General features: G+C 34.7%; 4 protein-coding genes and 1 non-coding gene across 6 annotated transcripts; 1 reads left to right on the top strand and 4 right to left on the bottom strand.

Annotated features, from left to right (window-relative positions):
• Nucleotides 1–977: 977 nt before the first annotated feature.
• Nucleotides 978–1,927, bottom strand: LOC107914440 (protein THYLAKOID ASSEMBLY 8, chloroplastic). The gene has a single exon (XM_016843357.2). It carries the CDS (start codon nucleotides 1,915–1,917, stop codon nucleotides 1,090–1,092), a length of 828 nt encoding a protein of 275 aa, XP_016698846.2. The 5' UTR covers nucleotides 1,918–1,927; the 3' UTR covers nucleotides 978–1,089.
• On the bottom strand, nucleotides 1,885–1,966 carry TRNAS-CGA (transfer RNA serine (anticodon CGA)). Its single transcript has one exon. It is a non-coding gene; the product is annotated as a tRNA-Ser (tRNA).
• A 1,183-nt stretch (nucleotides 1,967–3,149) lies between these two features.
• Nucleotides 3,150–5,231, top strand: LOC107913897 (auxin-induced protein 22D). 2 transcript variants are annotated; one of them, XM_016842565.2, is made up of 5 exons: nucleotides 3,151–3,711; nucleotides 3,852–4,075; nucleotides 4,152–4,251; nucleotides 4,859–4,920; nucleotides 5,084–5,231. In XM_016842565.2, the coding sequence occupies exons 1-5, from the start codon at nucleotides 3,359–3,361 to the stop codon at nucleotides 5,116–5,118; spliced, it is 774 nt and encodes a 257-aa protein (XP_016698054.1). In that variant the 5' UTR covers nucleotides 3,151–3,358; the 3' UTR covers nucleotides 5,119–5,231. The 2 variants fall into 2 exon arrangements, with proteins under 2 accessions (XP_016698053.1, XP_016698054.1); XM_016842564.2 differs by having other exon boundaries at nucleotides 3,150–3,711; nucleotides 4,859–5,231.
• Nucleotides 5,232–5,299: 68 nt separating this feature from the next.
• LOC107913896 (uncharacterized) lies at nucleotides 5,300–8,346 on the bottom strand. The gene is made up of 4 exons (XM_016842562.2): nucleotides 7,805–8,346; nucleotides 6,396–6,840; nucleotides 6,112–6,227; nucleotides 5,300–5,972 (listed from the first exon to the last, which is right to left on the bottom strand). Exons 1-4 carry the CDS (start codon nucleotides 8,232–8,234, stop codon nucleotides 5,551–5,553), a joined length of 1,413 nt encoding a protein of 470 aa, XP_016698051.1. The 5' UTR covers nucleotides 8,235–8,346; the 3' UTR covers nucleotides 5,300–5,550.
• Nucleotides 8,347–9,675: 1,329 nt separating this feature from the next.
• Nucleotides 9,676–11,059, bottom strand: LOC107914923 (photosynthetic NDH subunit of subcomplex B 3, chloroplastic). The gene is made up of 6 exons (XM_016843987.2): nucleotides 10,713–11,059; nucleotides 10,519–10,629; nucleotides 10,376–10,432; nucleotides 10,106–10,168; nucleotides 9,965–10,027; nucleotides 9,676–9,871 (listed from the first exon to the last, which is right to left on the bottom strand). The coding sequence occupies exons 1-6, from the start codon at nucleotides 10,917–10,919 to the stop codon at nucleotides 9,794–9,796; spliced, it is 579 nt and encodes a 192-aa protein (XP_016699476.1). The 5' UTR covers nucleotides 10,920–11,059; the 3' UTR covers nucleotides 9,676–9,793.
• Between the last annotated feature and the right edge of the window lie 11,493 nt (nucleotides 11,060–22,552).

Below are 22,552 nucleotides of genomic sequence, written 5' to 3'. Positions count from 1 at the left end.
CGGATTTAACGACCTCTTTGGATTAGATGACATGATTTACACTTCACGATAAGTTATATCTATTGTTGGAGGAGGAAAAGGGTAAGCAATGTGATCGTAGGAGGCCAAGATGACCCCACATGAGGCCGTGATCTAAAGTACATATACATCGAGTTCATCATCATCACCTCCAACCCCAAATACTATATCGATGGGTGCACCACCTCCCGGTTAGTATGGTTTATATTTTTCTGGTCCTTTCATTAACTCATTTTTTTAACAATCACCACATTATGTATCGTTGTCATTCCGACTCGCGTTTTGGCTTTTTCTCTATTGTCATTGTCACTCCCCCCCTGAAAGTCTTCTTGCCCCTACCTTTGACATGGGTTTTGGACATTGATGTTAAGATATTACTTTGATGGAGAAAAAGAATAAGTTGATTATATTGGTGATCCCCTTTTTCCCCTATCATTATGTTCTCAAATTCATGTATTAGGTTTATAAAGTATTCTCTTCTGGTGGTATAAAACTTGAATCCGTAACCGCATAATCACTATCAACTAGAAGCTTGAATTATACTTAAACTCGTGATCGTATAACCACTGTCAACTAGAAACCCTAGTTATACTTGAACATGTGATCGTATAACCACCATGAACTGGGAAATGAAATGTATGGGGAGTGCACAACCACCATGAACTCGAGTTGCAATGCGACATCTTCCAAGGTGATTGTGCACTCCCCACATAAGAAATGAAATGTATGGATCTCTGAACGCAATCGCATCATCGTGAACTTAACCATACCTTAAAACTATCACAATTTTTCTCTAAAACAAAAATATAAATAAATCTTTCTCCCCAAATTTCTAACACTCAACGCAAAATAAAAAAAATAAAAACGTTTTGAATGGGTTTATCATTTCTCTCTCCAAAATCAACTTATTTCCCTAAATTTAAGAAAATCAGCTTAATTCCGTAATTAACTTTTAATAGTAGTGCAAGAATCTAATATTAAATTATATAAATATAAAATAAGGTAAATATAATTCTACTAATATAATACAAACAAAAAAATTGTATTGGAATAGAAAAATTATGATCAAATCTAGTAAATTGTTAATTTGTCGGAATTGACCCTAGACAATTCACCAAATTCCCTCTCAACTTCCAAAGCCAAATCCACTTCCCCGAATCTTCTCAATCCTTTGCTCAATACTTTGACCACATACTCCCCAACTCTTTTTCTCGATCCGACTCCATTTTCCTTCATCAACCCGCAAATCCTCACCGTTGATTCCTTCCTTCCGGCGCCAATCACGCCCTTAATCAGCCTCACAAGCGCCTTCTCGTCATCGCACTCGATGCTTCCAATCTCCTCAATCAACCCATCAATCTCATCCTTAAGATGGTTCCTAGCGAGCGCGACGACGACGTCGGCGTACAAACTCAAGTCAGGAGGCGGATATTCTGATCGGACGGTGGAGAGTACGTGGACGGCGAGGGCGCATTGATCTTGCCGTAGGAGTTCGCGCAGGGCGGCGAGGAGGTCGGATTTGATGAGGCGGTAGAGGGAAGGGAGTGGGGTGACCGTCGCCGTCGATGAAGAGTTCCGCTGGGCGCGTTTGAGAGATTGGATGGCCTGGATGGCTTCGGTGCTTAAGATACGGCCTTTAACGAGAGGTCCGCGGTTGTCGCGTGGGCCGCAGCGTACCGGAGTGAAGCTCTTGTAGGTGGATATTGGGTAGAGAGAAGGGATTGAAGTAGGATTGAACCGGAGTGAGGCAGCCATGAAAATAGGAAGCTTTTGCGAAAGCCAAAGAGAAAAGGATAAAAGGGTTTTAGACTTTGGTTTTCCTTTTAACGGGACTATTGAGTAGTTTACGGTAAAGGAACAAAAAATCGTCGACAGCAGGATTCGAACCTGCGCAGGCATAGCCCAACAGATTTCGAGTCTGTCTCCTTAACCACTCGGACATATCGACCACAGTTGTTGGCTTAGCTAATCAAAATATATATAATTTTGAAAACGTTATTGTCATTTAAGTGAAAGATTAAATAATGATTTAAAATAAAATAAGTAGGAACCAAATGGTGGGTCTTGGGTTGACACTTCTATTAAGGTAATGAAATGCTTGATTAAAAAATCATACCTATTTTATTTAAATATTTCAAATCTTAAAATTACGTTATTAACCTTGAAACAGAATTACCCTCCTATTCATGTTACTCTAATATTTTATCAATGGTCTAAGGGTGAGCGTTCGATCGAATCAATTGAAAAATTTTTAAGTTAATCGAGTTCATAAGTCCTATATTATTATCTTAACTCAATTTGAACTTTTTTCGAATCGAGTCAAATGAAATGAAATTTGAGTCGAGTCGAATCGAATCGAGTAAATTATTTGAGTTAAATTAAAAAAATTAAACATGTCAAATAAAATTATTGTTACAGTTTTCATATTTGAGCACATAAAATTGAAGCCATATATATTTAAAAAAAATTCAAATCAAAATAATAATAATAAAAAAGGATACTTGAGTATGATAATTTTGAATCATTAATTAGGTCCCAAAATTATTATTTTAGAAACTTTTTAAAATTTTAAATTTTTTTATATATATTTTTAGAATTTTAATAATTTTTTTAAAAAAATATAAAATTTGAAATTTTTATAAATATTTGATTTTTTTGTAATTTTTGTTGAGAGAGAAAGACCAATTTGCTTATTTTTAAAGTTGACAGGGACCAAAAGGGTATTTACACCAAATTGTTATTCTAATTATTCGAGTTATTCGAATTGTGAAATTTAACTCGACTCAGATTCGAAACTTGAATAATTTGAATAACTCTAATAACTCAATTCGATTAACTTAAAATTAAAAAATTTTTTCGATTTTTTTTAATCGAATCGAGTTTTACTCAACCTTACAATATCAGATGGCAGATGTTTTCGGAGCACACAGTAACAAATCTTTTACCTTGCAACTAAGATTGGGGTCAAATTTGCACGGAAACAAGTATTACATCCATTATTGCTTGTTGTACTTGTAAATGGTAATGGTACTGTTTTGGCCAATAATTGAATTCTATACAGAGTGCAGCAGTGCAAACGAAATCAAAGAACATGGGATATAATAATCAACCTTGTTGGCTTATGGGTTGCATGTCTGCTGAGAAATCCAAAAGCTGAAAAATACCAGCAAAAATCTACAGAGCCTGCCAAATTTTTGCTGTTCTTTGTTTGGTAAAAGATGGTAACCCTTTATGTCTTGATTCAGTTCTTTCTTTTTATCCCCGTGAATAATTATAATGAACCAAAATGTTTCGTTCTTTCACCGGGAAAACTAATAAGAGAGGGTTCTTTTAAACTTTAATGTGTACACCTTTGGAACATGAGTACTTACGCTTCGCAGAGACTTGTTCAATGGAAAGCTCTGAGAAGATATCTTCCTCTTCAGTTGAGTCCATTGAAGACAAAACCAGAAAAACAAGTCTCAATCTCAAACGAACTGAGCTGAGGCTTGGCTTACCAGGTTCTCACTCTCCTGATTTAGAGAGTAACGATACAAGTAATGGTTTTGGTGTTACCCCTTTGAAGAAGTTGGGGTCTGGAGCTAAAAGGGATTTCTCATATGCCATTGATGGGCCTAATGAGAAATGGGTTTTCCCATGTGATGAGAAGAATCTTGTTCCTCCTGCAAATGACCATGTTAGTGCATCTACAAAGTATGTTCATCTTCAAAACCCTGTTTCGTTTTCTTCTTTTTGGCCTTTTCAATGTACATTCTTTGGGTGATTCACTTGAAAACAGAGCTGGTTAGATTATATTTGTACATCAATTTTATTGAGGGAGATTAATGAAACAGGGCTGAGTTGGTAGGATGGCGACCAGTTGGATCATTCCAGAAGAATAAAAAGGCCTCCAATTTCGCAAAGAAGAGTGATGAGACTAGTGGTGATGGCGGTCGCCTGTATGTAAAAGTGAGCATGGATGGAGCACCATACTTGAGAAATGTCGATCTCAAAACCTACAATAACTACATGGAACTCTCTTCAGCTTTGGAGAGGATATTCAGCTGTTTTACAATCGGTAAACTTCCCCATTCCCTCACATACATACATAAAATATTTTGGGTAACTAAGAGTGAGTGTGGTTTTCATTTCAGGGGAGTGCAGTGGGAAAGGGGTAGCAATAGGATGTGAATATGTGGTGACATATGAAGACAAGGACGGTGATTGGATGCTTGTCGGCGATGTTCCATGGCGGTAACTGCTCTCCTATGCCCTCCTATCCCTATGTACCATAGCATACCATTTTTTTGATAATCCCATTTAACATTAAATTTTGGCTAAACTCATTTTAAACAAATTAATTTAGCTCTTATATTATTCTTTAAAATAATTTTAAAACGTTACTTTTTATTATTATTATTTACGGATAAATTAAAGATTTGATATCATTAACACAACTAAAGTATTTTTTTTAATTTAACGTTTGTTGATTTTATATAATATATATGAAGAGAAAAATAGGTTTATATCAACCACTTATATAATATATATGTGATATAATTAGATAACAGGTTTATTTAAGGTTTGTGCTTTAAATATTAAAGTTAAGATACAACTCAAATTTTAAATTATATTATATATGTGATAATTAGATTGATGAAATTTTTATTATTAAGGTTTGGGTTTCTCATATAATATATTTGAATATAAGTATAGAATATAATTTTTTAAATATATTATAGATAACATTCACTCAATTTTGAGTTGACATAAATTAAATTTAGATTGGTTTTTAATAGAAACTCAAATTAAAATATAGTTCGGAAAATGTTAGACTTACTAAATACAGTGTGTTACTCAGGATGTTTACCGATTCATGTTTGAGACTAAGGATAATGAAAAGTTCGGAGACTCTTGGATTAGGTATCTCTTTTATCTCATTATATCCAAAATGCTCCCATATTTTCTCTCTTAAATTTAGTTAAAAATCAAAGGCAACATGTTAGATAGCTTGCTTTATATACCCTTGAGTGGGTTAAAGGGTGATGATGAATGACGATAAAGAGAGTTGGTTTGATGGTTGCAGCTTCAAAGGGCCATGCTGAAATGCACACAACATGAACAAGAATCTTCAAAGTCCCACACTCGCATAGATTTATGTTGTCTCTGATGTATTTAGTTGGAATTCAAATAGCTCATACAATAATCAAACAAATGAAAAACATTTTAAATTCCCAAACAGACCCAACCTAAATGGATCCGTATTCATATTCATCTCATTGTCGCAAAAACACTCCAAAAATCAATAAAACCATTATCATTAAACTATTCCCCACTTTACCAACTCATAATTTAAGTGAAAAACAATGATTCTCACGTCAGTAAATTACACCGGAAAGACATCTTAGGGCATAATCCTAAAAAATTGGACAACTTTTTTTCCTAAAAAAATTAAATTAGCAAGAAAATAATCATAACTTGCTATGAGCTAATAAAAAATAGTGGCACAAGTTCCATCTACGTAAGTTAAACGAGATCTGATCCTGGATACTTTCAAGATTCTGGTTTGGAAATTTGCAGATATACCATCTGTGTATATCCATTGAATACGGATCTCTCAAGCCTATCTAAACCAAGCCGCTGAAACATGCGATATCGGCCATCTTCAACAACAGGAGGAGGTGCACGGCCAGGATCATATCGAGTTTGGTGGGTCAAAGATGGACCAGCTGTTGGTGGTAGCTCCCAATAAACATCAAGAATCGATTCGACAAACCTGCTATTCTGAAAATGTTCACCATAAGAGATTGTGGTCTTATTGTGGTTAAAATTATCTCGCATCTCCCCTCTAACACCCCACCATGCTTCATGTGGCCCACAAAGTTCATCTATATCAACAGCCTTCTCCCAGAACTTCTTTCTTTTTGATCGAATTCTGGCTTCATCACTGTCCTTAAAGCAGCTATGGCCACCCCCTGAATAAACAAAGCTCATTATCAGGTACAAACAATAACAACTTCAGAACACAAAGATTCGAAGATATTGGAAAAACGAGGGAGCACATGAATAATAAGTCAGGGATATAAATTACAGACAAAACGAAGGAGCATCTACCTCTTATGTAGAACTGGTCACAAATCTGCCTCAATGAATAATGATCTCCTGTTCCAGTATCATAATTGTCTTCAAAAACAAGATGGTGAAAGCCAGCTTTCAACGCCTGCTTTAGCCTGCGCATGAAACCACATCACAAGAGAATAAGCACAACAACTCTAAAGTCAAAACTATAAAAGGTAAAAATCAAGACATTAAGTAACCTTCAATCATCTCAAGCAAAACCTTAAACTTGTTGAGAGAAGATCATCAATAGTTCATCAATAGTTAGTTGCATTAAGTACCTTTTCAGTTCATTTTGATGGTCATCAAAAAAGACAAGGACCCGGCTGAAATCAGAAATTCCATGAATCTTAAGTACCTTCTCCCAATCAACACTTCCAAAATCCACAAAATTTTTTCCAGCAAAGTATGTACAATTTCCATCAACATAAGCAGGGCCCTTTTTCAAGTACTTCTCAGGATGTCGGGGTGTGAGCGAGATAATTGGTGTGTCAGGCATTGCTTGCCGCAGAACCCAAGTGGAATGCCCCTTGAACGCACCACTCTCAATCATTATATCTGGTTTTAGCCACCGGGTAATGAACCAAAGCCCAAAGCTGTGGTCAAAACCCATCCCATACAGATTGTTTTTGATAGGACGAGTTTCATATATTGGTACAAACTCCTCCAAGCCATTGATTAAATCTTTGGATGTCCATTCAACTGTTTTTCCATGTTTCGATCTGCCTTTTCAAGGATACAAATTAAATGGGCACAAACCATGAGAGTTAAGATTTAAGAATTCAACATGAAATCAGGTCTTTAGCATGAAATAAAATAGTTAAAAAAAACCCAATCCAGTTTGATTTTCAACCAAAAAAACCCCTCACTTTTAACACCATAAACTTCAACAAAACTAGCAAAGGAGGAAAATGATGCAAATGGCCTCGGTTTTGAGATGAGCAATTAAAACGCTTACATATAACAATTTACCAGAAGGAAAATGAAGATTAGTTCCCGGCTTCTTGTTAATCAGCAAAAGAAAGGTTGAATCTCCTAAGAACTAAACACAGATGTATGAAACAAGAAGGCATAATCAAATTGACTGTAAATGGGATTTTAATGCAACTTTATCGTTTTAGCCAAATTTTGTCAAAAGAGGATTCTGCTCCAAAACTAGTTGCTTAATGAAATTCAAAATTATCAACCCACATTTTTTATACAGCCCGGTGAATGTTTCATCGAAGATATGAAATACATTAAAGAGTTGCATGAAAAATTATTCCAGAAGCTTAAGCTTTTAGTAAAAGACGTAAGCTTTATATCTAAGCTCCAATACATGCATTGATGATAGAACATCTAATAGTAGAACCAAAATGTTCAGCTAATTAAAAAGATCTAATCCGTATATTTAAGCTTTAATAAAATGCATAAAAATAAAAGTATTAATAATAGAATCAGAATGTTCAATTATCTAATTACAGTCGAGAATAATTTTGTAACACTTTAAAAGAAACAAACAAGCATCTGATCTAACAACCTATTAAGGAGCGTAAAAAAATGAAAAAGAAAGGCACAACAATGGAAAAATGAAGCAATGCAACAACGAAACGTCTACCTCATTCAGCTAATGCAAATGAAAATAGAAAATGAGAAAGTTTTCAGATCCGATCTAAAACCCAAAAAAATATCAGAGTAAAGCAAAACTTACACCAAGGAACGCCAAGGGATCCGAAATCGGAGTCAACCCCGTCGAGACCGAAGAGACTGACCCGAGAGATCGGGTCATAAGATGAGACGCAAACGAAGGAGCGAGAGTGTAGCAGCAAAGAGAAAAGCGCGACAACAATGAGAAGAAGGCAAAGGGAGAGGCAGAGACACGGCGATTTGATGAGACCGAAGCGAGAAATGTAATTGGTGGCCAAGAGATAGAGGGGTGGCTTCTTGGTTTTGGACTCGTCGGCGAGTGAGGTGGGGGATTCGGGGACGGGAGACACGGCGGAAGATGCGGCGGTGGAGGGAAAGTCGAAATCGAGGTGGGGCTGAGGGCGGCGGGAAGAGAGGGTTCGGTCCAGCATAACGGGTGGGGCTTTTGGCGACGAGATCGAGTGAGATACGGTGTGGGAGTGACGGTTACTCATTTTTGGGAAGCTATAAACTGCTACTGTGGGGCTTTATACTATTTAACAAACAATTTACATGGAAATTTTATATTGTGTGAAAAAAAAAGTTAAATTAAATTTTTTTTTTTTTTGATGCGAGGATATTAAGGAACTACCAATTATTATTTATTGATTAATATTTTTAACAGACCATCGAAAATTCAAAATATAATCAAATAAAATTTATTTATAATTTAGAATCTCAACTTTTACTATTAATGCCAAATGCTCATTGACTTTCAATCCATATTTTTTAATGTTTATATCTATCATAATATTATATTAATACATAACTATATTATTATACATAATATTTTAACTACCTTTAAAATATATATTGTGATTTTCAACTAAACACACTCGGATGATAATTACACCCATGACAGATCCACTACATCACTAGAAGTCTATAATAATAATAATAATAATAATAATTAATATATATATATTGTGATTTTCAACTAAACACACTCGGATGATAATTACACCCATGACAGATCCACTACATCACTAGAAGTCTACAATAATAATAATAATAATAATTATTATTATTATTATTATTATTATTCCAATTTTAGTAAAGGATGTAAATACAGAAAAAAAAATATGATATAAACTAGGAACTATTATGTCAGATTATTAAGAACAAAATTATATGCGGAAGCATACTTAAATTTGTCGTTGGAGATTATCCAGAAGATTTTGATTTATCTGAACCATTCTTTTTTAAATAACTTATTATTAAATACTAATTATGGTATCTACGCATTATAATAGCATTATACATTATACATATATGCTCATAAGAGGAAGGATTGCATCAAACTGTGACGCGGAACAGTTTGATGCAATCCTTCCTCGTGCTCATAATTGAATATTTTAATCCAACAAGGGATAGGTGAATCTTTAAAAACATAGTTTGAAATGATAAAACTCAAGTAATTTTAATAAAAATATAGATATATATTTTAACTCCTTAGTTTGATATGATATATAGAAGTTCTTTAACTTAAAATTATTAATTTTTATTTTAAAATTCATAATTTTATCTTAATTCATATTCGTTGACTAGATTGCCCAACTTCTTGGATCCATTGTTGCTTGCTCCTCACTCAAACCTGTCACTGCTATCTTTTACTGGTAAAGCGCTAAAACTTAAACAAAGCACAAATATTATTTCTTTCACAAATTTACCTTTATTGATTAATAAAAGAATTTCACTAAGAAACTGCAGACCTAGTTTACCTTTTGGGCAGAAAATTCCTATCCACTGTTACAAAATAATTTACTCTTTTTTTTTTCCTTTTTATATGTAAAATATTATACAATATTATAAAAATTCATAATACATGAGATCCATTTTGTATTTCATGTAGTGTTTTTTTGTTTCATTAATTCTTCATGTAAATTCTCACACCTCTTGATTAAACATATAATTGTAAAAAGTGAGCATCATGGTAACAACACTTTATCATGATCTTAAGATGGCTACTTGAAAGAATTTTTTGTACAGTAAGTGCAAACAAAAAAGATGGTGTTTAGGGCTCCTCTGTAGGCAAAATTTTTTCGTAAGACCATTCATGTGCTTTCCATTCAGGCAGTTGTTGAATCACCAGCTGCATTGGACATGTTCATATCATTTTAACGACACATTTTTTATTGTTCTAACTTATTAAATTTAAAAAAAGAGGTTGAGAAAGATTACAAACCAGGCCCTTTGAATCTGGTTTACCAACAATTGTTTGGCAGGCCAATCTCCAGTTTTTTGGTTTCTGCAAATAACCAATGAGGAGCACTTATATATACACACAAAGTGTTGAATGATGAGTTAATGGTAAGCTATAAAATACCTTCTTTAGATGTTCTTTCTCTTTGTCTGTTCGAGGGGTTAGTAGCTCTTTCCCTTCTACAACCTGAAATTGATGTATTCTAGTTTGATCTTCGAAATGAAATTGGAATTACAACCATAATCCCATTTTCCCCTTACAATTTCAGTTATTATTCCCAAGTGAATGTTGAATACAAGTATGTATCCAATACGGAAATACTTAATTGTTTTTTTTTCTTGGCTTAGAAGAAATGAAAATCATATTTATGTTGTAAAACAAGATAGGATTAACCTCAACCATGCAAGTCCCACAGGTCCCTCCTCCTGCACAGTTCAGCAGAGGTCTACCCTGAAAATGAACGCCAACCCCAAATTCATATTTTCTCAAACAGTGGTATATACATGAACAGATATCGCGTGATTATATGAACTTACATATGGTCCATACAACTCCATGTTATTATCCAGCATAATATCTCTAAGTTTCTGCCCACCACAAGCCCTGCGAAAATGTACATCCGGGGTACCATCTGGCAGCAAAACAGACTGAAAGAAAACAGCAAAATTTCCCATCAAATTGTAAATCCATGTTGAGCTAGCATTGGCATATACTATCACTTTTAAACTACATGAACAAATGCAAAGTCAACAGCGGGAGGCTCGTCAGGCTCCTTGTCCTTGGCGGTGGATTCGCTGTCGGGGACGGTGCTAACAGCTCGGATTTTGGGTGTAGAGAAGCGGAGGTGGGTGGTACTGCTTCTGCTGCGGAAGTTGAATTTACGAGGCACTGAGGATGTAGTAGCTAAGCCATGGATGCTAAGCTGGAGAGTACCCATTGCAGATATTTGTAAAGATAATAAAAAAGTTCTTCTTCTATTGGTATAAGTATAGATATATGTGTAATGTAGCAATTAATTTGATATGTTTGCATGCCGTTTTGTTTGTGTTATGTGTAGCAATAAGTGTGTGGTGGTTCTTTTTTATCTTATCTAAGACTAAGATTTAATGTGGGGCGAAGATTGATCGTGGGCCTTATTTTGGGCTTAACAAATTGCCCAATTTATTAAATGGCCATCACGAATAACTCTTCCAATATTTTTGGGGTCAAATTTTGTTATTAACAAGTGATTGGCTGCAATTAAAGGTGCACATGGCCAGGTAGGGTTTAACAAAAAAATTAGGCCTATTTATTAGGCTCGGATAAAAATGAGCCTAAAATTTTGTTTAAACCCAACGTAGATAAAAATATTAAAATTCAGGCCTGGCCCGGCACTTTGTACTAATTTTTTTATATTATTTTTTATATAAATTTTAAATATATAATACATCAAAAATACTAAAAACATTAAAATAAATATTCTTCAACAAATTAAAAATAAATTGTAAAAAATATGTATACTTAAATAGTATTAAGATAGATGCAAACTTAACAAGCAAATGTCTCTAAAATAAATAATAACAAAATTAACAATAAAACAAATGTTATACATTATTCATTTCGAAACCATTTTTTTTTGAAATAGACTTTTTATTTTTTTAAAACGAAAATGGAGTCGCCACCAATCACTTTTAGGAGGTGTGATCGGGTCACCTCGTAATTTAATCGTTTTAATGAGAGGTTTGATTTATTAAAACAATGTTTTTCGGTCTACAAAAATCTAGAAAATGAGTTCGGGAGTCGGTTACGCACGAGGAATGATTAGCACCCTCGTTACGCCCAAATTTGGTACCTAATTGATTACTTAATGTCTTTAGGGTCGAAAATTGAAAATTTGAAGAGATTTTAGAACGCGACCCCACTTTGCATAACGTTATTATTTAAACCGCTTGAATAAATCAAAACGTATGTAAAAGGCTCTCTTATCTCAAGGTAACAAAAGGTCACATCCTGTAAGTTAGGACACGACATTTCGAATCCTCGAAAATAAGCTTACTCTTTATTTAATTATTGTTTAAATCTCATGTGATTTAATTTTGAAAGAGATGCTCAGCTATCTAGGTTCAAAGAGAAAGTCGAACCCTGTAACTTAGGGCACGACTTCTCGAATCTCCAAATGCGGAACATTGCCTTGATTTTAAAAATTTCCTTTTTATGCATCGATTAAAAATTAATGTAACACTTAAAATGGTATATATTTAATTTATTCGGGCATTGTATGAAAAACGAACAAATATTTTTAACTGTAATGTATAGTACAATGATAATGAAATAATGTAAAATAGCTATACGGGTAGAATATTAAAATGATAAATTATAAATAATAGAATATAATAATAATAATGATGTAATTATAATAATGAAAACAATATTAATAATCATATCCCAATAATAAAATAAATAAGATAACTTAAAATAAAAATGAAAATGGAAAATGCATAACTTAAAAAAGGATAAATAAACATAAAATGAAGATATTAAAAATAATAAAATAACGAGAATAATAATAATAATAATTAAAAATAAAATAATAATGATAATAACAATAATAATAAAAATGCACAAATAAAATAGTATGAATAATCTATTTTTTTTAAGTGTAAAAGGATAAAGAAATAATAATAAATAAAATTAAAAAAAAAACAGTTTGTGGAAAGGTTGAAATTAAATAGACCAAGGATTAAATTGAAATCAGAATGAAATTAGGGGGATGAATTGTAAATAATAATTAATAATAATTAATAAAACAAAATAAAAGATTAAAATGAAACGTGTAAAAATAAATAGAGACTAAACATGAAATAATTCCAAACTCCTTAAGCACATCGTTCCATAGGGACCAAAATGAAAGAAAATAAAATTAGGTGGTAAAAATTAAAAAAAACTACATTGTAAATAATCCAAAAAGCGGAAGGGCCAAAAGCACAAATAGACCCTCTCACTACAAAACTGCAGATCCTAGGTCGATCCGAGTCAGGTCATCGGGTCGGCCCCAAAACGACGTTGTTTGGGGCATTTCAGACTAGCCTAAAACGGTGTCGTTTTGGCACACTATTTAAGTAAAAAAAGCTTCAAAAATTCATTCCTACACCATTTAAAAAAAACTAAAAACCTTCTTTGTTTTTTTTCTCTGAAATCGCCTCAGGGTCCGGCCATCGGCGCCGTCGTGGATCGCCACGGCCACGGTCGTCAATGATGGCAGCAGCTGTCCCTGGTGGCTGAAGTTCACAAAAAAGGCCCATTTTGGCCATTTTATTTCCCTCAACCCCGATCTGAGACCAAAATATCCAAAAACCCCACCAAAATTTGAAAAAGAGAAAAAAATAAAGAAAATCAAAGGAACCTTTCGGTTCCTAGTCATCCCCGACGAGGCTTTCGGCGAACCACAACGGATTCAGCCACCTTCCAGGCCAGAGAAGTCTCCAACGACGGCGGTTGAGGTAGAACCTTTCGTATTTTTTGTTTATATATATGATATGTTTTAAAAGAAAATAAATATGCAAAAGCAAAACAAATACCTTTCTTAAAAACTATTGCGAGTTTTTTTTTATTTCTTCTCTCTTTTTGTAAAAAACATTGGATTCGACTTTTTTAGCCATTCATACATATTTTATCTACTGTTTTTGACTACTATTCCTTGTTGTTTTCGTTTTCCTTTTTGCAGGTTTGGAGCTCGGTCAATAAAGAGAGAAAGGCAGACCTTTTGCTACTTTGGTGAAACAGTGGCAGAAATGGTGCATCAGGCCTCAGGACGAGGCGCCTCGAGCGGCATGCATGCGAAAGGAGGAGCGGCGCAGAGGGGTTTAGGGATTTTTTTTTGTTTTCGAAAATGTTTAAGTTGTTAGGCCAACGGGCTGTTAAAGTTTTCTCTTATTTTAGGCCATTGGGCCTCTTTTGTAATTGGACTTGTAATTATTTTATTTTTATTTGGTTTGGTTTGGGCCCGGGTAAAAATGGCCTATTGCAGCTGCCTCTCTTTGCTCATTATCGTGTAACGAGAATGGAGTAAATACATCAAAAAGGCCAATTTTGCTTGGTCTTGTCGAATCTCGACTTCTTTGGTGCTTCTCTTCTTCAAGTAGCCTCATTCCCACCCACTGCAATTTCAGGGATATAAGAATTGTAATTTTAATCTACTCTACTGCAACTTCAGGGAGATATTCGTATATTCAACCTATTCCGCTGCAACTTCAGGGAGATAAGATTTGTAGCTTGTAACTTTAGTCTATTCCACTGCAACTTTAGGGAAATAAGATTTGCTATGGTAGACTTAATCCGATCCACTGCAACCTCAGAGGTATAGGACTTGTCGCTTCAATCTGCTCCACTGCAACTTCAAGGAGATAAGATTTGTAACTTGTAGCTTTAATCTGTTCCACTGTAACTTTAGGGAAATAAGATTTGCTATCTTCAATCTGCTCCACTACAACTTTAGGGAGATAAGATTTGTAGCTTTAACTAGCTCCACTGCAACTTCAAGGAGATAAGGTTGGCTTTAATCTGCTCCATTGCACGTTCAGGGAGATAAGAATTGTAACTTGTAGCTTTAATCTGTTCCACTGCAACTTCAGGAAAATAAGATTTGCTATCTTCAATCTGCTCCACTTCAACTTCAGGGAGATAAGATTTGTAACTTGTAACTTTAATCTGTTCCATTGCAACTTCAGGGAAATAAGATTCGTTATCTTTAATCTGCTCCACTGCAATTTCAAGAAAATAAGATTCGCTATCTTTAATTTGCTCCACTACAACCTCAGGGAGATAAGATTTGTAACCTGCAGCTTTAATCTGTTCCACTACAACTTCACGGAAATAAGATTCGCATATTGAATCTGCTCCACTGCAACTTCAGGGAGATAAGACTTGTAACTTCAATATGCTTCACTGTAACTTCAGGGAAATGAGACTTGTGGCTTTAATCTACTCTACTGTAACTTCAGGGAGATAAGATTCGCCACGATGACTTCAATCCATCCTACTGCAATTTTAAGGGTATAGAATTTATGGTTTCATTGATCTGTTACACCGTTATTTGGGGAACATGACCTGTAAAATCAATTTCATGGGCCTATTTTTATGCCAAGCGATTAGGATGTTATGATCAGAATGAATCAAATGCTCCTAACTAGATGTGTATGAATGATATTTGCATGAATGCAGAATGTCACTTTCGAGAATAATCCCATTTTAATACTTTGGTTGACATTGCTCGTTGTTCATCAAGGTTCTATCACTGGCGCATTACCTTACCTTCTTGTTCAGCTGGTATCTTTGACAAAAAACCCGAAGAAATAATCACTATTATTTTTCAAACATTTCCAACTCTTAAATTTGGTTAGTTCTGACTAGTGGTCTTGTTTCAGGTCCTTACACTATTTAGAAAACCTTTCAGAGCAATATGCAGAAATCCTTTTACTTGAATATTATTAGTTCTGACTAGTGGTCTTGTTTTAGGTCCTTGTACTATTTAGAAAACCTTTTAGAGCAATATGCAGAAATCCTTTTACTTGAATATTATTTTTCCATTAATTGTTATTTCAATAAAAAATGTTTGAAAAAGATCGTAACAATGGACAAGATTGAAATTTATTAGGAGCAGGGCTCGGAATGAATAAATTAATCAAAATAGCAAACATTGCTAAAATACAAAATGAGTAAGATGAAACTAGGTGCCCAGATATCATAGTATGAGTTTCTCCATACTAACTTCTTGAAGACCCTTTTGAGCCTGATATGTGTTTAGGAGATCCAGAATACTTTATTGATGCCTCAAGATGTAACGTTCTTCCTTCTGAGAATACCCAACCAACAGATGTTCAATCTTTACTCCAAATTTGAGCTTCCCTTTCCGGGTTTTCAACTCAAAACTTATTTAGTCTCAAGGCGCGCTTTGTGCGTTTTCGCATTGGCCTCTCCCTTTTTTTTAGGTGAATTATTTCTTGACTGAATCTGAATTCACAGGGTTAGGTAGGTTTTTGCCATCTATCTCGGTCAGAATCAACGCTTCTCCAGAAAAGGCCTTCTTTACCATATAAGATCCTTCCCAATTTGGCATCCATTTTCCTCTAAAGTTTTTTTCTATATGAATGATCTTTTTCAATACCAGATCCCCCTCATGGAATTCTCTAGGACGAATCTTTTTTTCATAAGCTCACATTATTCGTTTTTGGTACATTTGACCATAATGGATAGCTTTCAACCTCTTCTCTTCAATCACGTTCAACTGATCATATCGAGATTCGATCCATTCTGCTTCATTCAGCTTCAATTCTGACAAAACTCAAAGAGAAGGAATCTCGACTTCAATGGGCAAGATTGCCTCCATTCCATAAACCAAAGAGAAATGCATTGCCCTGGTGGAGGTCTTGATAGACGTTCGATAAGTATAGAAGGCAAATGGTAACTTCTCATGCCAATCTTTATAAGTCTCAGTCATTTTTCCCACGATCTTCTTAATATTCTTATTGGTTACCTCCACCGCACCATTCATTTTTAGGTGATATAGTGACGAATTGTGATGTTTGATCTTAAATTGACTACAAACATCCGCTATCGTACTATTGTTCAAGTTTAATGCATTGTTAGATATAATCCTTTCTAGCATCCCATACCGACATATTATCTCTTTCTTCAAGAATTTACTGATTGCTGACTTTGTAACATTGGCATATGAAGCAGCTTCCACTTACTTAGTGAAGTAATCGATGACTATGAAGATGAATCATGCCCGTTGAAAGCTTTTGGCGAGATCGACTCAATGACATCCATTCCCCACATAGAGAAAGGTCATGGAGAAGTCATAACATGAAAAGGTGAAAGAGGCACGTGAATTTTATCTCTATAAATTTGGCACTTATGACATCTCTTGGCATAACTGATACAGTCCCCTTTCATGGTGGACCAATAATATCCAAATCTCATGATTTGCTTGGCCATTATAAAACCATTAACATGTGTTCCGCAAACACCCTTATGGACTTCTTCCAAGATTTTCTTAGCCTCAACAGTGTCCACACATCTTAGTAACACTTGATTTTTTTTTCTTTTGTATAGGATCTCCTTATCTAAGATATAGTTATTGGCCAGTCTTCTCAACGTTCTTTTATCATTCTCAATTGCTTGATCGGAGTATTCACGGTTCTTTACATATCGTAGTATATCGTGGTACCAAGGATGATCATCTTTTTCCTCTTTCTCAATATTATAACAATAAGCCAGAGCCTCATAAATACTCATCTGGATAGGTTTTACATCCTCTTATTTGTTCATTTTGACCATGGAAGCTAAGGTAGCTAGGGTATCAGCCATTTAATTTTCATCTCGTGAAAGGTAGTAGAAGGTGATGTCATCAAAATCCTCAATTAACTCAAGAACCAGTCTTCGATAATTGATCAATTTTTGGTCTTTCGTCTCCCATTCACATTTGAGTTGATAGATCACTAGAGCAGAATCCCTATATACCTTCAATACCTTGATCTTGCGTTCTATGGCTGCACGGATACCCATGATGCATACTTCGTATTCTACCATATTGTTCGTGCAATCAAAATCCAATTTACTAGTAAAAGGATAATGATCTCCGTTCAGGGATAAAAGGACTGCCCCGATTCCGTTACCCATAGCGTTGGAAACCCCATCAAAATTTAGTTTCCAGGGATGTTCTTCTTGAGTATTTTCTTCAGTAGTCATAACATACATTAGATCTTCATTTGGGAAATTTAAATTTAAATGCTCGTAATCTTCTAGGGCTCTACTGGCTAGAAAATCTGTTATTGCACTCCATTTTATTGCCTTCTAGTTCACATAGACTATATCAAACTCGAAAAGTAAAATTTGCCATTGGGCTATCCTTCCATTCATAATAGTCAACTCCATCATGTACTTTAAAGGGCCTATTTTTTAGATGAGCCAAGTTGTATGGTACAACATGTACTATCTTAATCTTCGGGTTATCCAGATTAAAGCACAACACAACTTTTCAATCAATGATTATCTTGTCTCACATTTAGTAAACTTTTTACTGAGGTAATATATCGCTCTTTCTTTTCTTCTTGACTCCTCATGTTGGCCAAGCATGTATCCCATCGAATTCTCAAATACTGTCAAATACAGTATCAATGGCTTATTTGGACTAGGTGGCATCAACATTAGGGCATTGGAAAAGTAATGTTTGACATTGTCGAAAGTCTTCTGGCATTCTTCATCTCATATGCCTGGATTATGTTTCTTAAGGAGACGGAATATGGGATCACATTTCTCGGTCAGTTGTGAAATGAACTGGGTGATATAATTTAGTCATCCTAGGAAACCTCGAACTTCTTTTTGAATGCGTGGTGGAGGTAGCTCCTATGTAGCCTTAACTTTATCTGGGTCAATCTCGATTCCCTTTTCACTGATTACGAATCCTATCAATTTTCCCGACCTAGCCCCAAAAGCAGATTTTGTTGGATTGAGCTTTGGCTAGAATTTTCTCAACCTCAAGAACAGTTTCTTAGGACTTGTATATACTCCTCTTCTGTTCGGGATTTTATAATCATATCATCGACATAAACCTCGATTTTATTGTGCATCATATCATAAAACAGGGTTACCATGGCTCTTTGATATGTTGCTCTCACATATTTCAGTCCGAATAACATCACTTTATAAAAAAATGTTCCCCACATTGTTACCGATGTGGTTTTTTCCGCATCTTCAGAATGTGTCTTTATCTGGTTGTATCCAGAAAAACCGTCCATGAAGAAGAACAGTGAATATCCTACTGTGTTAACCACTAAGGTATCGATGTGAGGCAACGGGAAATTTTCCTTCGGTTTGGCTTTGCTTAAATCCAAGTAGTCTACACACATTCGTACTTTTTCATCTTTTTTAGGGACAGAGACAATATTGGCTATCCATTCTGAGCATTTAACCACTTGTAGGAAACCAACATTGAATTGATTATTGACATCTTCTTTAATTTTCAACAAGACGTTGGGCCTCATCCTTCGAGGCTTCTGTTGAACTGGCTTGCACTCTTTCTTTACGGGGAGTCGGTGTACCACGATATCAGTACTTAGCCCAGACATATCTTGATACGACCATGCAAAAACATCTTTGAATTCTTGGCGTAACTCAATGAGGTCTCGTTTTGTCTCTGTGGTGATGCAAGCTCCAATCTTCACCTCTTTCTTTTTTTGTTCGTCTCCTAAGCTCACAATTTCTACTGACTTTCTGTGAGGTAGAATCTGTTTCTCCTCTTGTTCTACCATCCTTAACAAATCAGGAGATAGGTTACAATATCGATCATCTTTAAAGACCTGAAGTTCCTCTAGACACATATATTGCTCAAAAGGAGATTCTGAGTCAATAGCAACGTCGCTCATATCATTGATATCTGGAGACCTGTTATAGGAATAAAAGAAGACCCAAAGAACAAATGAATCTAAGAATAATTATCTGTCTGGTATGAGTATGAATGAAATGGAAAGAATAAAAGAATATTTGCCAAAATGAGACACAAAGATGTATTTTATTGAAATAAGAAAATAGACATATGTTTTTTACTCTGAATTAGTTCTAAAAATTACAGGGATCTCCTCTATAGTCCAGTTGTTCAGAACACTCTCCGGGATGTAGGGACAAATTCTTGATAGGTTTTTTTTAGTTCCCTTTCCAAACCCTCGATATTTTCAAAGAATTCTAACTCTTTGTTATCCATCAGGCTCTGTACTAGAGTTCTGAACTCGATGCACTTTTGGATTTCATGAAACTTATTGCAAGTAATTAAATAAAATGTTAATGAATAGAAAAGATGCATGCAAAAAGAAATTGATTCTAGTTCAATTCCATTAGAACAACTTTACTAGAAAATAAGTTTCTTTACATAAAACGGATACATATACAGTCTCACCTTCACACTTAAAACCTTAACTTTCCCAAGAAACAAAGCTAATTTTTGGTCCCGATCAGACTCTGATTCATATTTCAGGCTTTGAACGGTTGGGGTCTGCAAGTGGTCAGCCATTTATCGTACTCGGGCCAAAGCTTCGCTCATAATGTGGTCTATATCTTTGACCGGTCCCTCTCACAAGCTGTCACATTTCTCTTGTTTCCTTTTCTTGGACCATATTCGCGCGGACGTGTTGTCTTCCACTTTATCAAGAAACTATTTTTCCATGAAAAGCTCTCCATTTAGCAACCGAACACGAATCAACACCCTTTTTTTAAATATGAAAATGCAATGCAATCACAACAAAAACAAAGCGAAACAAGTCAGTACATTTTATATAAAAATAGAATACAAAGCAAAAAATAATAAATATAGCATCTATTTGGGTGACCACTAAAGGTTTGACATGGTCCTTCCTAGGGTAAGTTCTTAGGGCTGATTATATTTTAAAGTAAGGGTACCTGAACCAACAGATTCCTCGATCTTCACCCATTATAGGCTTATACGGACGAGTTTGATTCAGGGGAATACATTTCCCTATGGTTATACGGAGATGAATATCTCACGAAGACATGGGTACAGATATATCCCGAAAGTGATCCACTATCCTATACGGAGGTGAAGACCTCACGAAGGAATAACTTCTCACTCCCACCTAAGAAGGGAAAAATCGAACAATTATGCAATGCAATATGTGAAAAATATACCAAGAGACTCGAACTAAAAAAGCAAACATATCATTATGTAACAAAATGATGAAGACCACAAGAATGAAGGATGAAATGTAATGAATGGGTCGTAAATTTAAACCAAATTATCAATTTTCGACAAAAAGACCAAAAGTAATCAACTCGTGGCTTGACTCTCTTATTACGTCCCCAGTGGAGTCGCCAAGCTGTCGGAACTATTTTTTCGAAATCGACTTTTTATTTAAAAAAACGAAAATGGAGTCGCCACCAATCACTTTTAGGAGGTGTGATCGGGTCACATTGTAATTTAATCCTTTTAATAAGAGGTTTGATTTATTAAAACAATTTTTTTCGTTTTACAAAAATCCAGAAAATGGGTTTGAGAGTTGGTCACGCACGAAGAAGGATCAGCACCTTCTGTAACAACCTGATTTTAGGGTTAGTCGGAATAGTGGTTTTGGAACCACAATCTGAGGTCAAAATAATTATTTTATTATTTTATTAATGTTTACAGTATGATAGAATGTTCGTGTGAAAATTTCGTAAAGAAATTTTATCGTTTAAGTAATTAATTGGTAAAAAGAACTAAATCGCGTAAACCATAAAAATTGAGTTCTAATAGCTAAAATTGTTTAAGTGCTATAGAATTTAAAGGAGGAAGTTCTTATGTGTTAATTAGTCCAATTATGAGATAGTGGCTGAAAATGGTTTGGTAATGTGGTAAATTGAATTACTTTTTAAGGTTAAATTTGTAATATGGTAATTAAGTAAAGTAAAAATAAAATAAACAAAGGTGTCATCTTCCACCCATTATTTTTCCACCGAAAAATGAGAAAGAAAACACCATGGATATAGCTTCAAAGGTCCGGTCATCTTAAGATTAAATTGTAAGTTTATTTTTTACTCGGTTTTTAATAATTTCTACGTTTTTGAGATCGTTGCTTCGTAATCTAGCTAGTCCGTACCTCCAATCTCAAAACTGTTAAAGATTTTGATAGTTTCCATTGTTGAATACATGTGTTAATTGATGTTTGATGATGAAATATGAATTTTGATGATAGCTTTACATGTTTGGTAAAGTGATTTTGAGTAAAAATGTCAATTTTGGACTAAATTAAGAAAAATGATAAATCGTGTCGTAAAAGTGTGAAAAAATGAAAAATTTGGGCTGTTATGGCAATAATAAAAATTCGGCTAGCTTGTGTTTGTGTTTAATTTCATGAAATTATGATTTTATGTGATAAGGACTAAATTGCAAAAATGTGAAAGTATAAAGGCAAAAGTGTAAAATTGTCCTAATGTGTAAATTGTGTTAAATTGAGTGAATTAGTGATTAAATAAGTAAATTTTTTTATTATATAGATTGAGAAAAACAAGATTTGGACCTAGAAACAGGAGAAAAACTACGTATTGGATTAGTCGACCTAATTCGTCGTTTCAACGAACGAGGTAAGTTCGTATGTTAAATAATGTTCTGAAAATTTTGTTTTAAATTTTCATTTATCATTGAATTGATTTGAATGTTGATTGGATGAGTACGAGCATGAATCGACAAAGTTACGACGTCCGAAAGTCCCATACGAACATTAGGAATAACTTAGGATACTGAGATGTGATTACGTGTAAGACCATGTCTGGGACATTGGCATCGTTATGTGATTCATGTAAAACCCATGTCTGGGACATTGGCATCGATACAAGATTCGTGTAAGACCATGTCTGGGACATTGGCATTGATATGAGATTCGTGTAAGACCATAGCTGGCTATTGGCATCGATATATGATAGCATGTACGACCATATCTGGGATATGGCATTGTGCGAGTTATACGAGATTTTTGAGTATCCTTAACGATTTCGAATGGTTCAACGGGCAAAGTCAAGACGAGAATAAAAATAAACGAAATAAGT

This window comes from Gossypium hirsutum, chromosome D10 (genome assembly GCF_007990345.1).
Source record: "Gossypium hirsutum isolate 1008001.06 chromosome D10, Gossypium_hirsutum_v2.1, whole genome shotgun sequence".
Lineage (NCBI taxonomy): Eukaryota > Viridiplantae > Streptophyta > Magnoliopsida > Malvales > Malvaceae > Gossypium > Gossypium hirsutum.
Note: the sequence above shows the minus strand (reverse complement) of the source record. Positions and strands in the feature narration are given on the sequence as shown.

Coding starts and splice junctions, on each gene's coding strand:
- LOC107914440 (XM_016843357.2), bottom strand. CDS start 1,917: ATGCCTGCGCAGGTTCGAATCCTGCTGTCGACGATTTTTTGTTCCTTT.
- LOC107913897 (XM_016842564.2), top strand. CDS start 3,359: ATGTGTACACCTTTGGAACATGAGTACTTACGCTTCGCAGAGACTTGT. Junction 3,712..3,851: donor CATGTTAGTGCATCTACAAA/GTATGTTCATCT, acceptor TTAATGAAACAG/GGCTGAGTTGGTAGGATGGC. Junction 4,252..4,858: donor GTCGGCGATGTTCCATGGCG/GTAACTGCTCTC, acceptor TGTGTTACTCAG/GATGTTTACCGATTCATGTT.
- LOC107913896 (XM_016842562.2), bottom strand. CDS start 8,234: ATGAGTAACCGTCACTCCCACACCGTATCTCACTCGATCTCGTCGCCA. Junction 6,841..7,804: donor ATCCCTTGGCGTTCCTTGGT/GTAAGTTTTGCT, acceptor ATCCTTGAAAAG/GCAGATCGAAACATGGAAAA. Junction 6,228..6,395: donor CATCAAAATGAACTGAAAAG/GTACTTAATGCA, acceptor TTTCATGCGCAG/GCTAAAGCAGGCGTTGAAAG.
- LOC107914923 (XM_016843987.2), bottom strand. CDS start 10,919: ATGGGTACTCTCCAGCTTAGCATCCATGGCTTAGCTACTACATCCTCA. Junction 10,630..10,712: donor TTGACTTTGCATTTGTTCAT/GTAGTTTAAAAG, acceptor GTTTTCTTTCAG/TCTGTTTTGCTGCCAGATGG. Junction 10,028..10,105: donor AGAAAGAACATCTAAAGAAG/GTATTTTATAGC, acceptor GGTTATTTGCAG/AAACCAAAAAACTGGAGATT.